The sequence below is a fragment of the Chelonoidis abingdonii genome, chromosome 6 (assembly GCF_003597395.2).
Source record: "Chelonoidis abingdonii isolate Lonesome George chromosome 6, CheloAbing_2.0, whole genome shotgun sequence".
Classification (NCBI taxonomy): Eukaryota; Metazoa; Chordata; order Testudines; family Testudinidae; genus Chelonoidis; species Chelonoidis abingdonii.
Window position 1 is genome coordinate 124,409,157 of NC_133774.1, and position 19,018 is coordinate 124,428,174.

The 19,018-nt window shown below is 41.9% G+C and overlaps 1 protein-coding gene across 4 annotated transcripts in view; it reads right to left on the minus strand.

Annotated features, from left to right (window-relative positions):
• The window catches only part of PALM2AKAP2 (PALM2 and AKAP2 fusion), a 445,812-nt gene that overhangs the window by 312,092 nt on the left and 114,702 nt on the right, over positions 1 to 19,018 (minus strand). For all 4 annotated transcript variants that reach the window (XM_075067389.1, XM_075067388.1, XM_075067391.1 and 1 more), the window contains exon 2: positions 17,189 to 17,269. In XM_075067389.1, coding sequence (XP_074923490.1) covers positions 17,189 to 17,269 — 81 coding nt within the window. The remainder of the gene's footprint in view (positions 1 to 17,188; positions 17,270 to 19,018) is intronic.

A 19,018-nucleotide genomic window follows, 5' to 3' on the forward strand; every position in this document is an offset into this window, starting at 1 on the left:
TGGAGGTTCATCACATGACATAATCTTTAATTAAAGATTGATCTTTAATTCCAGGAGACTCCAGGACAATCATGGGTGGTTGGCAACCCTTGGGAGAAGAATGACTGCTTCAGCATTAGGGAGGCGCACACACACTTTAAAAGAGGAGAGATTTTTGATAGAGTTTGGCCCATCTTGTTTCCAGAGCCTGGGGCCCACCCCAGGGCTAAATGCAGATTAGTAGCTGGGAGTCAAAGGCATGGAGGGAGAGGCATCAGCAGGGAAGACTCACGGTGGAGGACACAGCACTCCCTGCACACTCGTCTCCACAGTTCTCTTTTGGGGCAGGCTAGAGGTTGGATTTCTGTTCTGGGGGACTGCCAGGGTGGGTCTGTCCACTGGTCGGAAACTGTGCCATGGAGGAAGCATCTTCCCCATGCTCTGTGGCTCACAGCCCAGCTGTGTCAGCATTCCAGGTAGTTGTGGCTGAGGATTTTGGCTCTCAGTCCAGAACTCCTTTTGTGGGCTTTGCTCCATTCTTCCAGAGTTCATCAATGTGGTACATTAAGCCTGTCCTGGATACAGCGCAGTATAATAAAGACTGTCCGTTTTCTAAGATGTTTCCCAAGAGATCTAGTTAGCCTAATAATTGTGAATGGCAACAAGGACTGCTATTGTAACAGTCAAAACTCTGCACAACAGGGATGTGTTGCTACAATGCAGGCAGTTAAAGAGTGCTTAATCAAATGCTGAACAGCCATAAAAGTTTAAGATCCTCTCCCTTAATAGAGAAGTGGCCAGTCACAGATTAAGGCCCTGACTCAGCAAGTAAGGACATGGTTAAGGTTAAGCTGTGGGATTTAAGCATGTGCTTAAGTGCTTTGCTGAATCAGGGACTAAAAGAAGCAGTAAAGTGGAAAGGTGAGATTATTTGGGTTCAGTTTAATATTTAATTTTAAGCCTCTTTTAATTAAAAATTAATCAGAACAGCTGCTAGCGAAGAGAGTAGGTATTTGGGTGTTTCTATTGAGAAGACGCTATTGTAATATGATTCTCTACAGCAGTTTGGTTTTTGACACATTTGATGAAAGCCGGTAATTTAAAAATCTGTGTAATCAGTTTGCTATTTTATGTTAATTCTTTAAAAATACATCTTGTTTTGCTATTAAAAAAAGCAGGGAGGAAAAACTGTAGTATCCCCCATTCTCTTGCCTTTTCTTTCCTGCTTTTTTTTAAATAGCAAAACAAAATGTATTTTAAAAAGTAATAATGGGTGAGATTTTCAAAAGCTCCTTCGTGAAGGAGTCAACAGTCCTGAAGTCAACAGTCCTTGTGCATCTATGTCACGTATATACTTTTGAAAATTCTAGACAATAATGTTAGAGAAATATCAGTGGATCACTGAGAACTTTGGCATGACGGGTTTGCCCAAGCCCAGCTGAGCCTGTCGTCATTATAATCAGTTTTGGGTTCGTACAGCATTACTAATGATAATCTTCAACCACAACTGTCACAGACAATAACTGCCTTTGTTGGTGGTGTTTTGCAGATTCTTCCTGAAGAATTGCATCAGCTGTTCAGAGAGCTTCCTTGGCTGGTATTTCAGTTGTCTATTCAAGCCAGGGAGTAATGCTGGCCATGTTAACATCTCACTTGGTTGAATGAGACCCAGAAACAGTAGTACGAACTACGGACATACAAAAATGGTAAACCAGGTTCACAATGATTATATGTCCCAAGAAATGAAGAGGGAATAGTCAAAGTGGGGCCTACCGGTCATGGGATAACACCTGGATGGTGCTGATCACTCTGGCCCCATTCCAGTAAAGCACTTAAGACTGTGCTTGACTTTGAGCATGTGAGTAGTCTCACTGCCAATGTTAAGCATGGGCATAAGTGATTTGCTGGATTGGTGACAGAGTGCTCAGAGTTTTGCAGTCTGGAACAAGCCCCCAGTGAGGACCACAACGTTCTTCAGTCCAGACTGTGGCTGTCCTCATTTTTAATACAGGAGTGTGGTCTACTGCAGGATGGAATACGTAGCCTCCACGAGCCACAACTCTGTTTTAAAAAACAGCGATAGGCTCAAATCAAAACTCCAAATATGGAGACTCCTACAATTGGGAGACATTCAGATCCAGCACCTAACTTTGAGAAACAGGCCACACACTAAAGATAAAAGGCAGCTACAATCTGCTCCATTTAAAATCAAATAGATATGGACCAAAGTTTCTAATGCAGCCCTGAAGAGGGCACAGTTTGGTCCCTTCTGAAGTAAAGCACTTACTTAATAATTGTTCCGTATTTACTGTCAGCTGAATCCCACTGTTTTTACCACGTGCATTTACTGAATCTCTGTACTGAAGCCTGAAGAAGAAAAAGTCAATCCCTTCAGGGTAACAGTGTATTTTAAGCTATTCATGATATTTTAATGGCAAGTTTCTTCTGTTTATATGAAATGCTTAAGCTACAACTCGCGTTGCTTTGCCCCCTCCCCCAAACTAAAACCACTGCTTGGAAACTGTAAATGGAATGAATGTGGAACCTGTAATTGGACACTGTAGCTGTGACTTCGTTAGGACGTATTTAGGGACAGGAATGTCATGACGTATTAGAAATCCTCTCGCCTTGGTAAGACCGTCACCACATTTTCCTTCACGTGCGAGAGGCAGTGGCTGAGATGCAGCTAGACTGTAATACTGGGATTTCTTTTCACACAGAGAAAAAAAAGGTTACATATTTGAGGGAACTAGCAACAGTTACTTAATATCACATGGGGAATCCAAAATAGGATGCTCTGGGAAGTGAAGAAATTGAAACTTTGTTCAAAATATGGGTAACCTGCCATGCTTGAGAATATCTGAAAGTATATGATTTATATACATGCACACATCATGTACATATAAAACAAACACATACCACATGTCCATATAATACAGTACACACACTCTGGGATGCATTCTCCTTCCTGCTACAGCCCCTGTACAGTGATGTGGCAGTGTCTAGAGACAGAAAAGCTTCTTAGCGGGCTTGTGCAGGATTCCACCACAGCAGACATTTTGTTAGGCAGCCACAGGCTTCCCTAGGTGCTCCCCTCCACCCCCCCAAAAGTCCCAACCTATGGGATTGAGGGCCAGAGCTGAGAAGGGTTCATTGGTGCGGGTGGTGGTGAGGAGGTGAATTGCAGTGCTAAGGCCATTCTGAGCAGCTGTGGCTTGTGGAGCTTCACACAAGCAGCCCAGCCACATATTTCAGCCTTTGGTGAGGCCTGGAGTCAGGGGAGTGCAACGAGCCACCTTTGCCTTGTGTCTCCCATAGCTGTGAGATTTGTGCTGTGCCTCTTAGAGGTACAACATCTCACCCTATACAGTGACACCAGAGAGAAAATATTAAGAATCTCTTAAATCTGCTATGTGAAGCACTCAGAAGCTAAGAATTGCCACAGTTAAGGCTGCCAGGGCAACCTTAACTCAGTCCCTTGTACATATGCATTGCAATATAATCTCTAAATTACATGATCACATGCTATAATTTCCCTAGGACTCCTGAGGAGTCCTTATGAGGCCTACTATGAGCTTTAGCATCTTAGGGCTTCTCAGCATATAAAATTTTCCCTGCTTGAACTACTCCAGTATTCTTAAAACAATACAATCTCCCTGGAGTGGACACAGTTATACCAATATCAATGTGTTTTAGGTTAGTACAGCTTATTTCTGTACACGAAGAGAGTAAGCTATCCTGGTATAAGTCACCTTTATACTGGTATAACTACACCCACACTATGGGTTGTACGGATATAACTATTTTTAAATAAAAAAAATCACTGAACTAGTTATAACAGTACAAAAATAACAAGATGGCCTAGTAGTCTATATCCAGTTAACTCCAGTGCACTACTTACTCGGGGCTAGATCATTCAATGGAAATCAAATCATGCCAGTGGAAATACTCCTATTGGCTTTAATGGGAGGAAGACCAGTCCCTCAGTGTTCCCGTTTAGTACAGTTCTCCTTAGTTAGCTGATTTTGCCATGCACAATTCAGTCCTCTTACATGTTACTATGTGCTCTGATAGAATTAATGGAAATAAATTCAATCTTCCTTATCATGTACAAGGAAAGGGTACAACTTACGTTGGGTGCTAATAGGCAGGTGGGAGAAAAAATGGAAATCAATATCACAAAAATCAAACCCCAACAGATACTGTGTCTGCAATAAACACAGAGACATGGGACAAGGCCTAATTTAATTGTGTTTATTGTAGTCTCAAGGTTTGGCATTTAGGACACTAATTCCTTCAGGGATTTCAAGTTGTTTACTATTTGTCCTATAAAGGGACCATTGTATGACCCCATGAATGCATATACTGTAATTAAAGCCCCATTGAAAATAATATACCTTTGCTTACAATGCTCTGTTTGATTTTAATACTATATTAAATGTTCATTTAATTAATGTTATTTATTTTGACAGCATTTTCACGTGCTATTATACCCTTGAAAGCGACCCTGTAAAAATGTCATAGCTGGGTTCAATGTGTATTGTATTTCAGTGATCTCATCTCGAATTTGCTGAATTAGGACCTGATTCTGCAGCCATTACTCAAGGAGAATAGTACATTCATGTATGCAGTCCCATTGGAGCCAATGGCAGAGCTCCAGGGCCAGCTTTTTACATCTTTACTCTTTAAGATAAAATGTTGGTTTTCATTGTTATTTTAAATTCAGTTAGTGCTACAATATTTTAAATCCATTTCTTTAATCTCATTTTGATTTTTAAAAATAATTTAGAAACACGCTCTTGCTAAGGTCAGCTATATTTGATGCTCACGATTCCTCTGGCTGCCAAAGATATTTCCAAGGAAACTGATAGTCTCAGGAGATCAAATAAAGGTCAAAATGTGACCCCAGAAAGCCCCCTCCATTAAAATGTTATGTTTGCTCTTGAGAAAAAAGTAATGAAAATGGAACAATACATGCCATTGATGTTCTTTCAAAATACAACTAACAGGACGTATCTTCACTGGTGCAACTCTACTGAAGTCAATGGTGTGACATCAGGGTTGGCTTTGGCCTGGAATATTTCTCAGTGACAAACAGCATTTGAGACCTGCAACTCATTGGAAATACTATCAATATTATGCCAGACTAGAAAACTCTGAGAAGAGTTGTTTTACGCTGCAAAATAACCATTTCATCCTATACAAACATCAAACTTAAAGGGATGCTATCAAGGCTTTCACCCCTGAAGTTTACTTAAATTAATAAAAAGTACCATGTCACATATAATATTAACATGTCAGCCACCCCTCCTACCAAACAAAAAAGGTCTTCTCTGGTCTTCTCAACAATAAATCCAGACAGAAGGGGCACCAGGGTTTTTGGCGCCCTAGGTGGGGGTCCTTCCGTGTTCCTGGTTGGCGGCAATTCGATGGTGGGGGGGGTCTGTCCGTGCTCCCGGTCTTTGGGGCACTTCAGCGGCGGGTCCCGGAGCGAGTGAAGGACCCGCCGCCGAATTGCTGCTGAAGACCTGGAGCGTGGAAGGACCCCCGCCGCTGAATTGCCGCCTCCCCAAATCCTGGCACCTAGGCGACCGCCTAGGTCGCCTAAATGAAAGTGCCGGCCCTGAATCCAGAGTCCTTCTCTTCAGAATCATGGGTGTGCACCATGGGAATATGGTCTCCGTTGTGTTACCCATCTGCCTTGCCTCTCCAGTCTCATGAGCAGGCAGAGTACAGAGATGTAGAAGAAATCCCATTTCCGGCTGAACGCAAGATTCTTGACTATTTCGGGCCCTTGCCTGGCTGAGAACAGAGTAGACAGTTGTGGAAAGAAAACTGCACTGTGTGAACAGGTGCACCTCCAGACCAACAACCAGCTGGTGCACGTTTTATACTTGTCAGCTTTAATCTCTACAAACATTTCCTGAAAGGGTGAACAGTTTTGTTTCATCATGGGTCCCTTTAAAGATGCATTTACTGACTGTATGTCTCTCTGGGTAAGTTAACTTTTAGGTAATATTTTAAATAAAATGAAGCCTTAGAACTCCATGCACACTTTATGTTTGTGTCCACTTTCACATCATCCCACACAGGGAGGGCAGTGGTATATTCCAAACACCCACCTGAGCATGCAGTTATGCGTGGGTGGGTATCTACCGCTGTTCCAGGAGCTCTAGGCTCATTTTCAAAGCTCTGCACATGCTGCCAACCTGGTTTTCCAGAAGCATGAGCTCAAATGAAAAAAAATCTGTTTGCTTTAGCCATTGTCATGGCCTTTTAGTTTCAATGCTCAAGGCCCTGGGGTTTACTCACAAGAATGTCTGCAGAAAGCAACCGTTCCACAAATGAACTTAAGTACCGGTTGGAAGGGGTATATTTTTTATGGGACGGGGACAGTGCTGGAGACAGTGTCCTCAAACACCATTTACAATCCTGACACAAAGGCAATTAAACAAACTGTATTTAATGAAGGATGTGTCTGCAACTGTCCCAACTATGGCCAGGCACACAGATAGATGGGGCACTGCTTGACACAACATGGGAAGAGGATTCCTAAAACTCTTTGCCAGTGCCCTGCCATAAAGACAATGAAGTCAGAAAAGGATCTGACCTCAAAATTATAACTGTCCTCTATTTCTCTCTCTCTCTCTCACACAGTTAATATGATGAGAGAAAATTAGCTTTAGACTCTATATCCAAATCAGGGCTGCCTGGGGGCGGGGGGGAAGTGGGGCAATTTGCCCCGGGCCCCACAGGGGCCCCCAAGAGATTTTTTTGGGGCCCTTGGAGCGGGGTCCTTCACTCACTCCAGGGGCCCCAGAAAACTCTCGTGGGGTCTGGGCCCCCGGAGCTGCTTCTGCTCCGGGTCTTCGGCGGCAATTCGGTGGCGGGGGGTCCTTCCGTCCCAGGACCTGCAGCCAAAGTGCTGGGTCTTTGGTGGCAATTCGGCAGTGGGTGCCCCCCGCCGCGGAAGACCCCAGGCCCGCTGAATCCTCTGGGTGGTCCTGATCCAACTAATAAATCTTTGTGATCTCATTTTTCTCAGAATGATGCTTCTGGGAAGTCCCATGTAGACCAGAGAGGACAAGACTTTTCATTTAACAAAAAATCCCCCAGTCATGGAGTAGGACACCCGAAACCTCATACAACACTTTGACAGTACAGCCCTTCCACTGAATTAAGTGAATGCAATGTATCAGGACACCAGTATAACATGACCTATGAAAGATAATCAGGAGCATTCAGATTTGCCCTTTGTATTTCAAAAATCACCACCAAGCAAACATTCTGGAACTGATGATGTCCAAGAATGAACAGAACCCAGCTCTGTTCTTCGCGGCTAAATGGGCGTTATAGCACTGACAGCCATAGCATTTTTGTCAGTCAGCTAAGCAGATGAGACTCAGAAGGCACACTGGGAGTATCAGAACCTGCTTGTGCATGTGAACAGAACAAGCATCTGCCTAGAGTGGCAAAACTTAGGTGGCAGCAAAAACCAAAACCAAACCAAACAGAAAAATAAAATAAATCTGGGATTCCTCCCATCTCCTTCCCACACAGCACCAATGGGTGTTCTGAATGGCATGTTTTACGTTTCTCTCCCACCTGCCCTGCCCCAGCCTCCAAGGGGGAGAAGATTGATGGTTTCTCTGGACGCAGTGTGAGCAGGTGCTTTGGTGATCGATACCATTAAACATTCCTTGATAAATCTGCACATGCAAAGAGGATTTGTGGACATACGCTGGATGCAGCAAGGCAACCGTATCTGTGTAAGCGGATACACAGGCTGCTTTTGAACCTTTCGTCCTTGACGCTATCTTACTTGTTTCGCGAGTGAACAGGCTAGCCTGGCTGTGCTCCAAAAATCACATGGTGTGGCTCAGACTTCAGAGTTATTTTGCAATCTGCAGTTTTCATGTGAAATTTGAGTGCTTGAGGAGACTTGTAAAAGAGGAGCTGGGTGGTCATTTGCACAGGGAGCAGAACTCATATTTCCTCTAACAAATAGTTCGTGTTGACGGGCATAACGTGAATGACTCAGGGCAGGCACTGAGTTTCGCAATGCTAATGGGACCTGGGACACAAACTCTCTGCCATGGTATGTTAACTGCCACGTAACATGCTTGTTCTCTTCAAAAGTGAGCATTAAATCAGCCTTGTCCTGATTAGGAAATGAAGTTGTGTTTGAAAACATGTTATTTAACATGATTTTAATCACAACTGTGCACCTAGCGTAGACAGTTTAACACCTGGACAACATATTACAGTAAAACCTGCCTTAGAGACCACCTTGGAAGAGGGAACACCTGTCACGAGCGACTAGCAGAGGCCACAGAACACCACCGCTCTCTAGTGTGCAAACCCTTTAAAGAAAGACCACCTCTTACAAGCAACTATTTTTGCCAACTCTCAATAGTGGTCACTCTTGGCAGGTTTTACTGTAGCTAGTTGAAGGCATAGTCAACCTTAGCCTCCCACTTACAATCAGCACAGACCAGCTAACATGTTTAAAGCTGTTTAAATAGAGTTAATAACAGATTTTCACATTAACTTTTTTTTTTTTTTGACTTTTTAAAAATGTTTTTTAACCCATGTAGAGAGCGGTTGGATTTTTTTTAAATGAAGATGACAAAGTTATAGCAAAAAATGTTTGACTTTTTCCAACCAGCTGTAGCATTAAACAGTGCCTACACTAAGTGCAAAACTGTGATTATAATTACATTAGCTAACATGCTTTCAAATACTACCTAATTCCAAAATTTTAGGCTTGGTCTACACACAGATTTTGTACCAATTTAGCTATATCAGTTAGAGGTGCGATTTTTAAAAAAACTGGAATGATTGTATTAGTTCAACCATTAGTTTGGAAGCAATTATACTGGTGTAATGGTGCCTTGTACATGTATTGAATATTTCCCTTCCTCTATGGGAATCAGCTATACCAGTATAAACACATCGCTAGCAGTATAATCCACAGTAGAGGGGTTATGCTGCTGAAACGATACCGGTATAGTTAAAGTAGGGCAACATTTGCATGTGGGCAAGGGGCCTTAGTGTCTCTTTTGGCAGTGGGGAGAGTGTTTTGGGAAAACAGATGTGCACGAAGCGACTGTACGTGTGATGTTAGGGCAGGTCTCATGCACAAAAATAACTGTTTGAACATCACCTGCTGTTGTTACTTGTAACACCCAGAATTACTATAACTGAAAGAGATTAGAGAGAAATCTCTCTTTTTCTTGTCTGTTTGTTATTAGTTGGTGCATTTGACAGCGCTTCAATTAACTAGTCAGTCAATCACTTATCCCTATTTGCCTTCTACACACCAACAGGGGAGAAAGAAAGAAAGAAATTATTTAAGTAACAGGGAAACGTGATTGTAAATATTACAAAAATTGCCTGGAAGACTAAGAAGTAAGAATAGAATATGAAATTATTTATGTTATTTTCTTGTTATTGACTACTGAACTGATCGCAGAAAGGGCCCTTTCTTGTCCCGACTCAATAGAGTAGACGTTCAGGTTCAAATCAGACGTAATAACTATACCTACACACAACTTGATTTGCCTGTACACACAGCAACATCTGAGAAGTCTGGTGGTTGGATATCTAAGTGATCTACACATTCAAGTGCAGTTTGCTCACATAAATCTGAGGTTTTGCTCATGCAAACACATGGGTGAAACAACTGTAGCTGTCTTTCTAGTGGCTGGATTGGGGCCACTTTGAAAATGTGTCAGTTACATTGCAGTCTCACAGTAAATTTCCCATGGACAGCTCATACATTAGGGTGAATGCCAATGTAAAGATTTTTGCATCCCAGCTAAATTGCTCATGTCTCATAGTTAAATATCATGTTGCTTTCTAAAATATGTAAACTGAGTGGACAGTTATGATTTCTATACAAAGAGGAAAAGAAACCCAGCCTCTTCAGTCTAGTTGACTTATTTTAGATTAAGAAAAACCAGAAAGTAAGAGCTAATATAAAATCTCCATGAGACAGAAAGCAGAGTTTGTGTCTCACTCACTGAGATCATTCATCCAACCCAAAGGCCTGCTCTAACTAGGAGATTACTTAAATATTATGTGGATTACATGTAATGGAATCATAGCTACACCACAGCGAGAGGTTTTTTAACATTTACATCAGGGCTTAAAATTGCAGATTTGAAGTAAGTCTGGCTAAAAAAATGTGACCTGACAGCTCTGTATAAGTTTTTTAAAGTTAAAAAAAAGTTTGAATGAAATAAAAATTGTTGTATTGAAATCTAATTTCCAGCCAGGTTCTCGGTGTCTAATTTTCAGCATGTCTCATGGGAATGGTCATGCTGATGTATGCCAAGATGATGACAACATGTCAATCCCAGTTATTCAGAGAGATGTGGGTTTTTAAAAATGGTGGTTAAGTCATTTCAGGAGAAGTAATTATGGGCAAACCTGGAAAGTTTGAATTCAATCAGGATGAGCACAGAAATGTTCAAATGCCAGAGCTTCAGCTGGTTTATGTTGACAAAGATCCATTTAACTCCCTTAAGCAATGCTAATTTACACCAGTTGATGATCTGGCTCCTGTCAGATATTTATCCAAATCGTAGCTGAACTAGCCAAAGCGGAGATGGTCTTGACCCCAAATCCCAGAGGTAAACACCACTGGTTTTTGATAATTCCAGATCTGGAGTAGTCCTATCTCTAACCTCACCCTCTTTACTCAGCACAATTGGACTGAAAACTTTACTGCAGCCTCCCTTACAAATTATTTGCATTTCTGCTTCCACTGTGAGCCAAAAGTTTGTTTACTTTTTTAATCCAAATACTCATTCCAGAGTCACTTCTGGAAAGAAAACGAGGCAAGGTTTCTGGACCAGTTCACCATCCCATAAACAAATCTGCAGGAGCTTTTAGGAGAGTCAATAGTCTCCACTATAAAAGGACAATTCCTAGAAAGAAGAGTAGCTCTATTCAACGTTCAAGCTTCTGGATGCCCCGAGTTATCACGTTCCCGCCTCATTCAATCACAAAGTGCTGAAAAGAGCTGCAGCCCAAGGGTTAATGTCTGTAATTCTCTTGTGAATAATTATACTCACTATTTAAAAAAGCTAAATCTGGGTCATGTGGACTCTTTCTAAAGCAAATATCAGGGCAGTGGGAGGGGGAGATCATGCTGAGTTCCCCTCAAGGATTTTTCTTTCAAACCTGCGCAGGCATCACTTGATAAATATTCTAGAGGACTCCCCCAGGTTGCACACGACTGTGTCAGACATGGCGCAGATAGACAATAAATGGACATTCTCTACACCAAAGAGATTACAATCTAAAGTAACTCAAATGATAATGTTGTATAGTTGTATGCTGCTTAGGAGGGTGCATTGTAATTCCACTGGTGAACCTTTCTGATAGTCAGAACCATAGAAATGTAAGACTGGAAGAGACCTTGAGAGGTCATCAAGTCCAGCCTCCTGTGCTGAGGCCGGACCAAGTAAACCTAGTCCTAGACCATCCCTAATAAGTACTTGTCTAACTTCTTCTTAAAAACCTTCAGTGACGGGGATTCCACAACCTCCCTTGGAAGCCTGTTCCAGGGCTTAATTGCCCTGATAGATAGAAAGTTTTTCTTAATATCTAAATTGCCCTGGCTTCAGATGAAGCCAATAACTTCTTGTCCTACCTTCAGTGGCCATGGAGAACAACTGATCCCCATCGTCTATCTATTCTTTATATAAAACCGTGTACAGTACATGGAACACTCTCTAGTAATATTTTAGTACAGGGCCAAATTCTGAGTTACACTTATACAACTCCATTCAGAGCATGGTCCAGGGGCTAGGGCACTAGCCAAGGGACCAGCGTTCAATTCTCTGTTCTGCCAAAGACATCCTGCATGACCCTGGGCCAATCACTTAATCTCTCTGTGTCTCACTTCCCTATATGTAACTAAACAGGATTTGGCTCATTACATGTATGAAAAATGACTTCACTCTAGTTATATTGTGGTGCAGACCATAATGTACTTTGCTTCGGAACAGTGAGCGAGTGGTCATGCTAAAGAGAGTATGGAATCGTTGACAAATACTTGTAGTGGCTTTTTTTTTTTTTTGCTGAGTTAAGGTTTAATTTAAAGAATTTAATTTTCTAGCCTAAGTAGGCATTCCTAATTATTCATTTACAAAAGTTAGCTTCATATTTCCAAACTGTTCTATATATAAGTTGATGTTTGACAGATGTTTTTATATGGGGGGAATAAGTTGAGGATAGCAGTACTATCGTGTCATAAAATTGAAAATTTCTTATTAGCTAAAGAAATTTCAGCTAAATTCATGTGGTAACATAACCTCTACATAATAAAACTACCCCTATTCTAACCAAATAAAAGCTATAATTACATTGTAGATTAAGTGTTCATACACTGTGGTTATTAAAAAAATACATATTAACCCTCACAGGGCCATAATATTGATAGCCTTCAGGTTTAAGAATTGTGTGATAATTTCATGTATTGTAACAGCTAATGGAAGTATATTGAAAGAATTTTTTTCATTCAGTGTCATTCAGTTTAATATTACAGTGTTGATTACTACAAACTTATTGGCAGTCACCAAATAACATCATTGTAAGAGGTTTTATAAATTCTGATTAGCTGAATATAGAGGCAGTTAGATCTTGGAATACAGATCTTATTAGAAGTTGTGGATATCATCCATAAAAATAGAAGACTCATTCTACTAAAGACTGATGAAATAACTTCTTAGATGCAGCTGCCGCCTACAGGATATAACCACACAAACAAACAAAACCATTACATGATGTCAAAACATTCAATAGTTAATGTACCCGAATAAGGTGAACAAAGTCAGATTTGTTTTGATTGTCTTTTTGAACCCAAACTCTAGTTTAAGGGTCTTGTAAAACTTCAAATTCCATCAAGTTTAGCCACCCCTGCTTATGATGTTATATAAGTATGCATCTGATGAATTGTGAAGCATGAAGTTAAAGGTATAATGAAACACCTTGCAGTATGTAAAAGAGGAAGGATTGTCTTGCGGCTATAGGGTAAGCTTGGGGGTGATATTTCGTACTGTGCATCTAAAAGGAGCAGCACAGAACTTGCTCTCCAGGGGAGGGGGCTTTAAGCCACTTTTATGCCTTCCCAATCCTGGGCTACTTTTGGGGCCTGAAGAGGCACCCCAGCGTGACTTATCCATAGGGCTGGAAGGCACCTCGAGAGGTAACAGAGTCTAGTCACCTGCATTCATGGCAGAACTAAGTATTATCTAGACCATCCCAGACAGGTGTTTGTTTAACCTGCTCTTAAAAATCTCCAATAATGGAGATTCCACATTATGGCTGTCTCCCTCGATGTCTCTATTAGGGGAATTCTCTCCCAGCCAGAGCTGGGACGTTTAAAGCCCCTTCTTACTCCACTCTGTCTGTCACTGTTACCTGACTTAAAGGGGCCAGAGAGGAGGGCCAGGATCTCACTCTAGGAGTCTGGAGATCCATCAATTGTTTCCTGCTCTGCACAGACATTCTATGGACAAGTCATAGACTATATCTGTGCCTCAGTTTCTTCATCTACAAAACAGGGAAAATATTTATCTAATAGAAGTGTCTGTAAAATATGTAGTGAAAGGCACCATGCTAGCATGCATCTACTAATTCTAATCCTTGTGAGATAGATTGCATACTATACTGCCTCAAATCATAATCAGCTCTCACATCCTGGCCCTCAGCCTGAGCCGTGTATAGAACAGGGGAAAAATGAATGAATTGAGCATATTGTGAGGCATTTAGTCAAGGACTAATTGCTCTCAACCACTTGTGAACTGCAAGGAATGCTTGTGGAGAGTTATCGCTTTTATATATTTTTTCAGTGTGCTTAACTGTATGAGGGTATCCAGATACCTGTAGTATTCCAAGCCTTATTAGGTAATCAAACATATCATTTTATACAGTATATTTAATAAAATATTATAATGACATCTCACAAAAATGAACCAAGCAAGTGCCATTATGATGGAGGCTAAAATTCTGGGATAAACATCCCAGCTTTTATACTTACAGGATCAACCCAGCTATTATAGTCGTAGGATTAACCCAGATATTACAGTCAAAGGCTTTTCCAGAGCAAAGTTTGCTAATTTGAACAAAGTCCAAAGCAAAGTCCTTTTGCTCTGCACTGACATTAATGATCCAGAGGCACTTTTGAAGGTTTGTTTAAACCAGCCTGCAGTACTTCTGCGGCATGGACAAATATCCTCTATAGAATGGGTCGAAGCCCATTTCATTTATGACTAAACCAAGTTTCTGTCAAGAGCCTCTGAAACTGAGAGGCTAGCATACTTACCTACCTCTATGCCACAGCTGAGGGCTAGATTCACAGCTGGTATAAGCTAGCCTAGATCCATGGGTTCCAATCGAGTCACACTAATCCCCACCAAGTGAAGGTCTGGCTCTGGGAGTTTAAGGGAGGATATGACGGCACCATGGCATTGAATCTTGAAGACTAACAGACAATTAGATTTTTTCCGCCTACAATACTTGACATGAGTCAGGCAGGCCAAATAACATTTTAGTTGGTTGCCTGAAGTTACATATAATTGACCACCACACTAAATGAAAAGGATACCCAGAGTCTCCTGGCTTTCTCTGCTCCCACACAAACAAACAAAAGTATGGTATCACCCCTCCAACAGGATCCATGATCCAGGATGAACCTCTGCTGGCTTTTATCTGGCTGTGCTTTGCTTCAGGAGCAACCAAGTCCTGATTTGTCCAGAGAGCGTAAAACAAGCAGTCACCAGAAATCCTCAGGGTCAAAACACGTAGAAAACAGGCTAATCATGTGCTCTCGGATCTTCCCCCAACCCCAACCTCTAGAGTTTTCGTGTCTGGGAATAAGATCTCTCTTGACCTAAGTTTTGGTTTTTAGAGTCCCATTGCTTCTTTGCAATCCTTCGAGGCAGGGCCTAGCAGTGGTAAGGACCATCTGTGGAATATCAGGCACAGAGGTATGTGCCACAGAACCAGAATAGCTGGTTCTCCATCGTCTCTTGCAAGAGGCCCCAGTTTAGAAGGCATACTGGGGCCAGGAGTGGATGTGGTTGTGGTATTCCTACACCTCTTCTTTGGCAGAACAATGACCATAGAGACTGTTTCAGTGAAATCACGAACTAGGGCAGCTGTAACCTGTGTTGCTTGCTCCACCAGTGCTGTATAAGGGAAGCATAATGTTCTGTCCCTTGGTCATTGTGCCAGGCTCAGCAATGGTGCAGGGATGGATCGGGGCCATAGTCTCAACCCATGTACATTTCCTCACTCCCAAATGCAAAGATATGTCATGTAACCATATATTGTCTTAATTCTGACCTCCCTCACTTTCCTTTGCTGTTACTGTTATTAGTCCTGGTCCATTCATGAGTCAAATAATAAAAGGGAATAACATATGTAATTATCCCCTGCATCATTTCGGGAATATGTGCAATGGTCTAGATCCTCAGCTGGTGTAAATCGGCATGGCATCGCTGATGTCAGCATAGCACTACCACTCTACACCGGCGGAGTAATCTGATGGAATAACACTACCTTATACCTAACTACACAAGGATGATGATATTCTTATACCTAACTACACACACACACACACACACACACACAACAAAAATACAGTGGAAAAAAATGAGGTCATCTGAAACCAGCTTTCCAAACACACTAATTGATAGGATTTCATGGGAAGCCCGTATTGATGTGCTTGGAATCAGTTAACATGGCAAAGAAGATACCCAGCCTACAATAAGAAAGCATCAGAGATGCATGTTATCTTCCCAGCCAGAGTGTGATCCTGCATACCCTTTCGCATTAGCTCGTGGTAGCCAGAAGTAATTCTCTCTCTGGGATCTAATGGCAGCCTGAACAAAATGGCAACTCATGTTGCCCCATAGGAATGCAATCATGTTATCTCCGGATAATGCAAGAGACAACGTGTGTCACCACTAGGTTTGTGGTGACAGTGATGGAGCATTTGCCTAGGCTGCAATCAGTTACTTGGACTTAAATTCATTATGTCTAAAACCCACAGCACAGTTTACAGACTATGAAGGAGACTTAGAGATATATGAAAAGAATCCTGTCTGTAGCACAACTTGAAGTCTGCTCTTTGAGCATGTGTGTGTACAGAATGTATCAGACACACACACACAGTACCCCATATACTGTGTGTGTGTGTATTACACCCACGCATTTATATTGTGTATGTGTTTTATATATAATGCACACACACAGTATAGTATAGTCATTTTAAAATAAACTCGAGCATGCTTGATGTAAGGACAGATCAAAAGCCAAATCCCCCTTGTTTTATTTAGATGAATAATCCTATTGCATTCCAGAGGATCCCTTGACTGAGTTAGTCCAGCAAGATCTGGCCCCAAATAGAGAGTTTTCTTTTCATCGTTGGATACAAAAGCATTGTGTGTGTGTGTGTGTGTGTGTGTCTTTCCCCTTCTTTCTTACATGCATACAGGTATAAAGGCAATCTTTTCTACTTGCAGCAAAAATAAAAATATTTGGGCTGATTTTCAACTGGGCTGCAGCTCTCATGGACTTCAGTGGGAACTGGGATTGCTCAGTGCATTGGAAAAAACAGGCCATATTTTAAAATATATATAGTATATGTAAAAATCAGATGCACATGTGTACACACCCTTTCTGCAGAGACATATGTATAAGATTTACAGTGCTATGTATGCTTTATAATTGCACATGGCAATTAAACCTTTTCACACGCACATACACATACACACACACAGTCTCTTGCTCTCTCTCAAAAGCTAATGCTTGTATGCTAGAGTGACCGACTCTATAAAAATCCAAGCCAGCTATGTAGACAGCAAGACCTCTTTTAATCCATGAAGTGCACACCCATATCGACAGCTATTGGCATCTTATCATTTTGTATAGTAAATAACAGCATTTAATAACAATACACATGCACACCCTTCTGCCTCTCTGCTACCTACGCCATTTCAGTAACAATGTCCAGTATATGAGAAAGACACAGGATGAGGAACAGGCAGGACATGATTAGCTGAAAGAGATAGGCTCCGGCAGTGAAAGCTGCATGTCGGAGCAGGTTCTTCCCAGCTTCCAGACGTGTGATCTGCATGTCTAATAATGAACAGATTTAGTCAATCCATCATTTCTGGCATCAGTCCCTTACCTTGAAATGCTGTAGTTGAAGTATCTGGTCCTCAAGCTGTTGTCTCTTGCCTTCTATTTCTGTCTGCCTTTTCCTTTTTTCCTTGGGAAAATAAAGAGAGAGCACGTCAGAGCGATGGGTGCCTTAAGGACAGCGGATTCTTAAAAGAGAATTTAAGCAGCCAGCCACATCTGTACAGATGTCACCAATGCCATCCACACAGACATTTCACCTGCTTCTCTGGCTGTGGGTATGCAAACGGCAGCATCCTTGCAACATGTCAGCTAAGGACTAGCTACTTGTTCACTGAGCAGGAGAAATTCTCCTCACTCAGATTCAGCCATAGGAGCAGCAACTGAGTACACAGTCCTGGAGAGGGAAAAACCCTGGGGATGCTAGCTAACAATGGAGTTAGAGGGACACAGATATCCTTGTGTATATTATTCTACAAGGTCAAAATTAAGGCTTGCTTGGCGCAAAGAATGACAATAACCCTGTAAAGAAAGCGTGTGATTGCATAACTGATAAAAGAGGGATAATACTAAGATTACAGACCGCATCCTTCTCCCATTGAAGTCTGTGATAAGACTCCACCTGAGTTCAATGGGAACAGCTTCTCTTCAAAACACTGTATTAACCCACCAGCCAGCTTCAGTGCTGAGTCATTTAAAACACAAATGAAAAATATGTACTTTAAGCAACTGGCACCGTTCTTGGCAATCTTAGCAGAGAAAGCCTAGGACTGAGTTGACTGAACCATTTTCTCTCCCTTAAAAGGGTTCCATGACAGCAGAATAACTCCAGTCGTGAGTGGCTGTGAGTGCTTTGCAAAATCTCACTCACAGAGACCCTGGCACTTCAGTAGGTCTATAGATGCAACATCCACTTCAGCAGGCAGTGGATCCTTCTTTCCCCCTGCAGCAAGGGAATATCGGCCTCCTCTTCTCAATCCCTTGCTGTTGTGAGACAGCCATTGATAGCCTCTTCCAGCTTTCCCTTATACCATCAATTGAAGCAGGCTATTGGCTATTTCTGCTGCCCCTCCCTCCCCCTGGGCTGCTTCAGAGCAGTTCCCTCTTTGCAAACAGGTTGGGCAATGGGGGAAATTGTGAGGAGATGGAAGCAGAAAGACACAAATACCCACAAATCAATTTTTACTGGGTCTGTTTTTCACATCCCTCCACCTGTGAAGCCATATGTTTTAGTTACCATGAGCCCAACTTTACAAACTTTACAGGAAGCCACTAAAAACTTCTAAAAGTGACCTCAAGTAGTTTTGTTACACCAAAAAAGTGACAACTTTGTATCTTGGGGCTTTGCAGTGACAGATACCAGTTCTGGGTGTCCCACTGAAATCCTGGGAATTCTCCTTTTTCCAGTGGTTTACACCTCTCAGCCTTGCAGATATGTAGATCAAAGATGTTACTTGTCTGGGACTGAATCTTGCCCATCCTGGACCTTCGACAGGGGTAATTTTGAGGAAAATGTCCATGCTTATAGAGTGGAGAAAACATTTTTGTAACAGGTTGATTAAAAAAATGGAAGCTGCCTGGAACCACTCAGGGGTTTCAGATGTTAAAACATACCAAGAGAGAGCTGGATTAATGAACAGAGGACAGATAAGGTGGTCAAACAATTAAGAATTATTGTTTGAACAATAATAAGTGACTTTGTAATTTATTACATAGATATCTCCTCTACATATTGTGATGAGGCAAGGCCAGATGGCTACAGTAAAGTACTGAGACACAGGTATGTTAGCCTATTGGCATCCCAGGGGTGGGCGGGCGAAGCCCGCCCACTTCTAAAGGACCTCCCCCCAGCCTAAGGGGAGGATCCACAGGGCTAGAA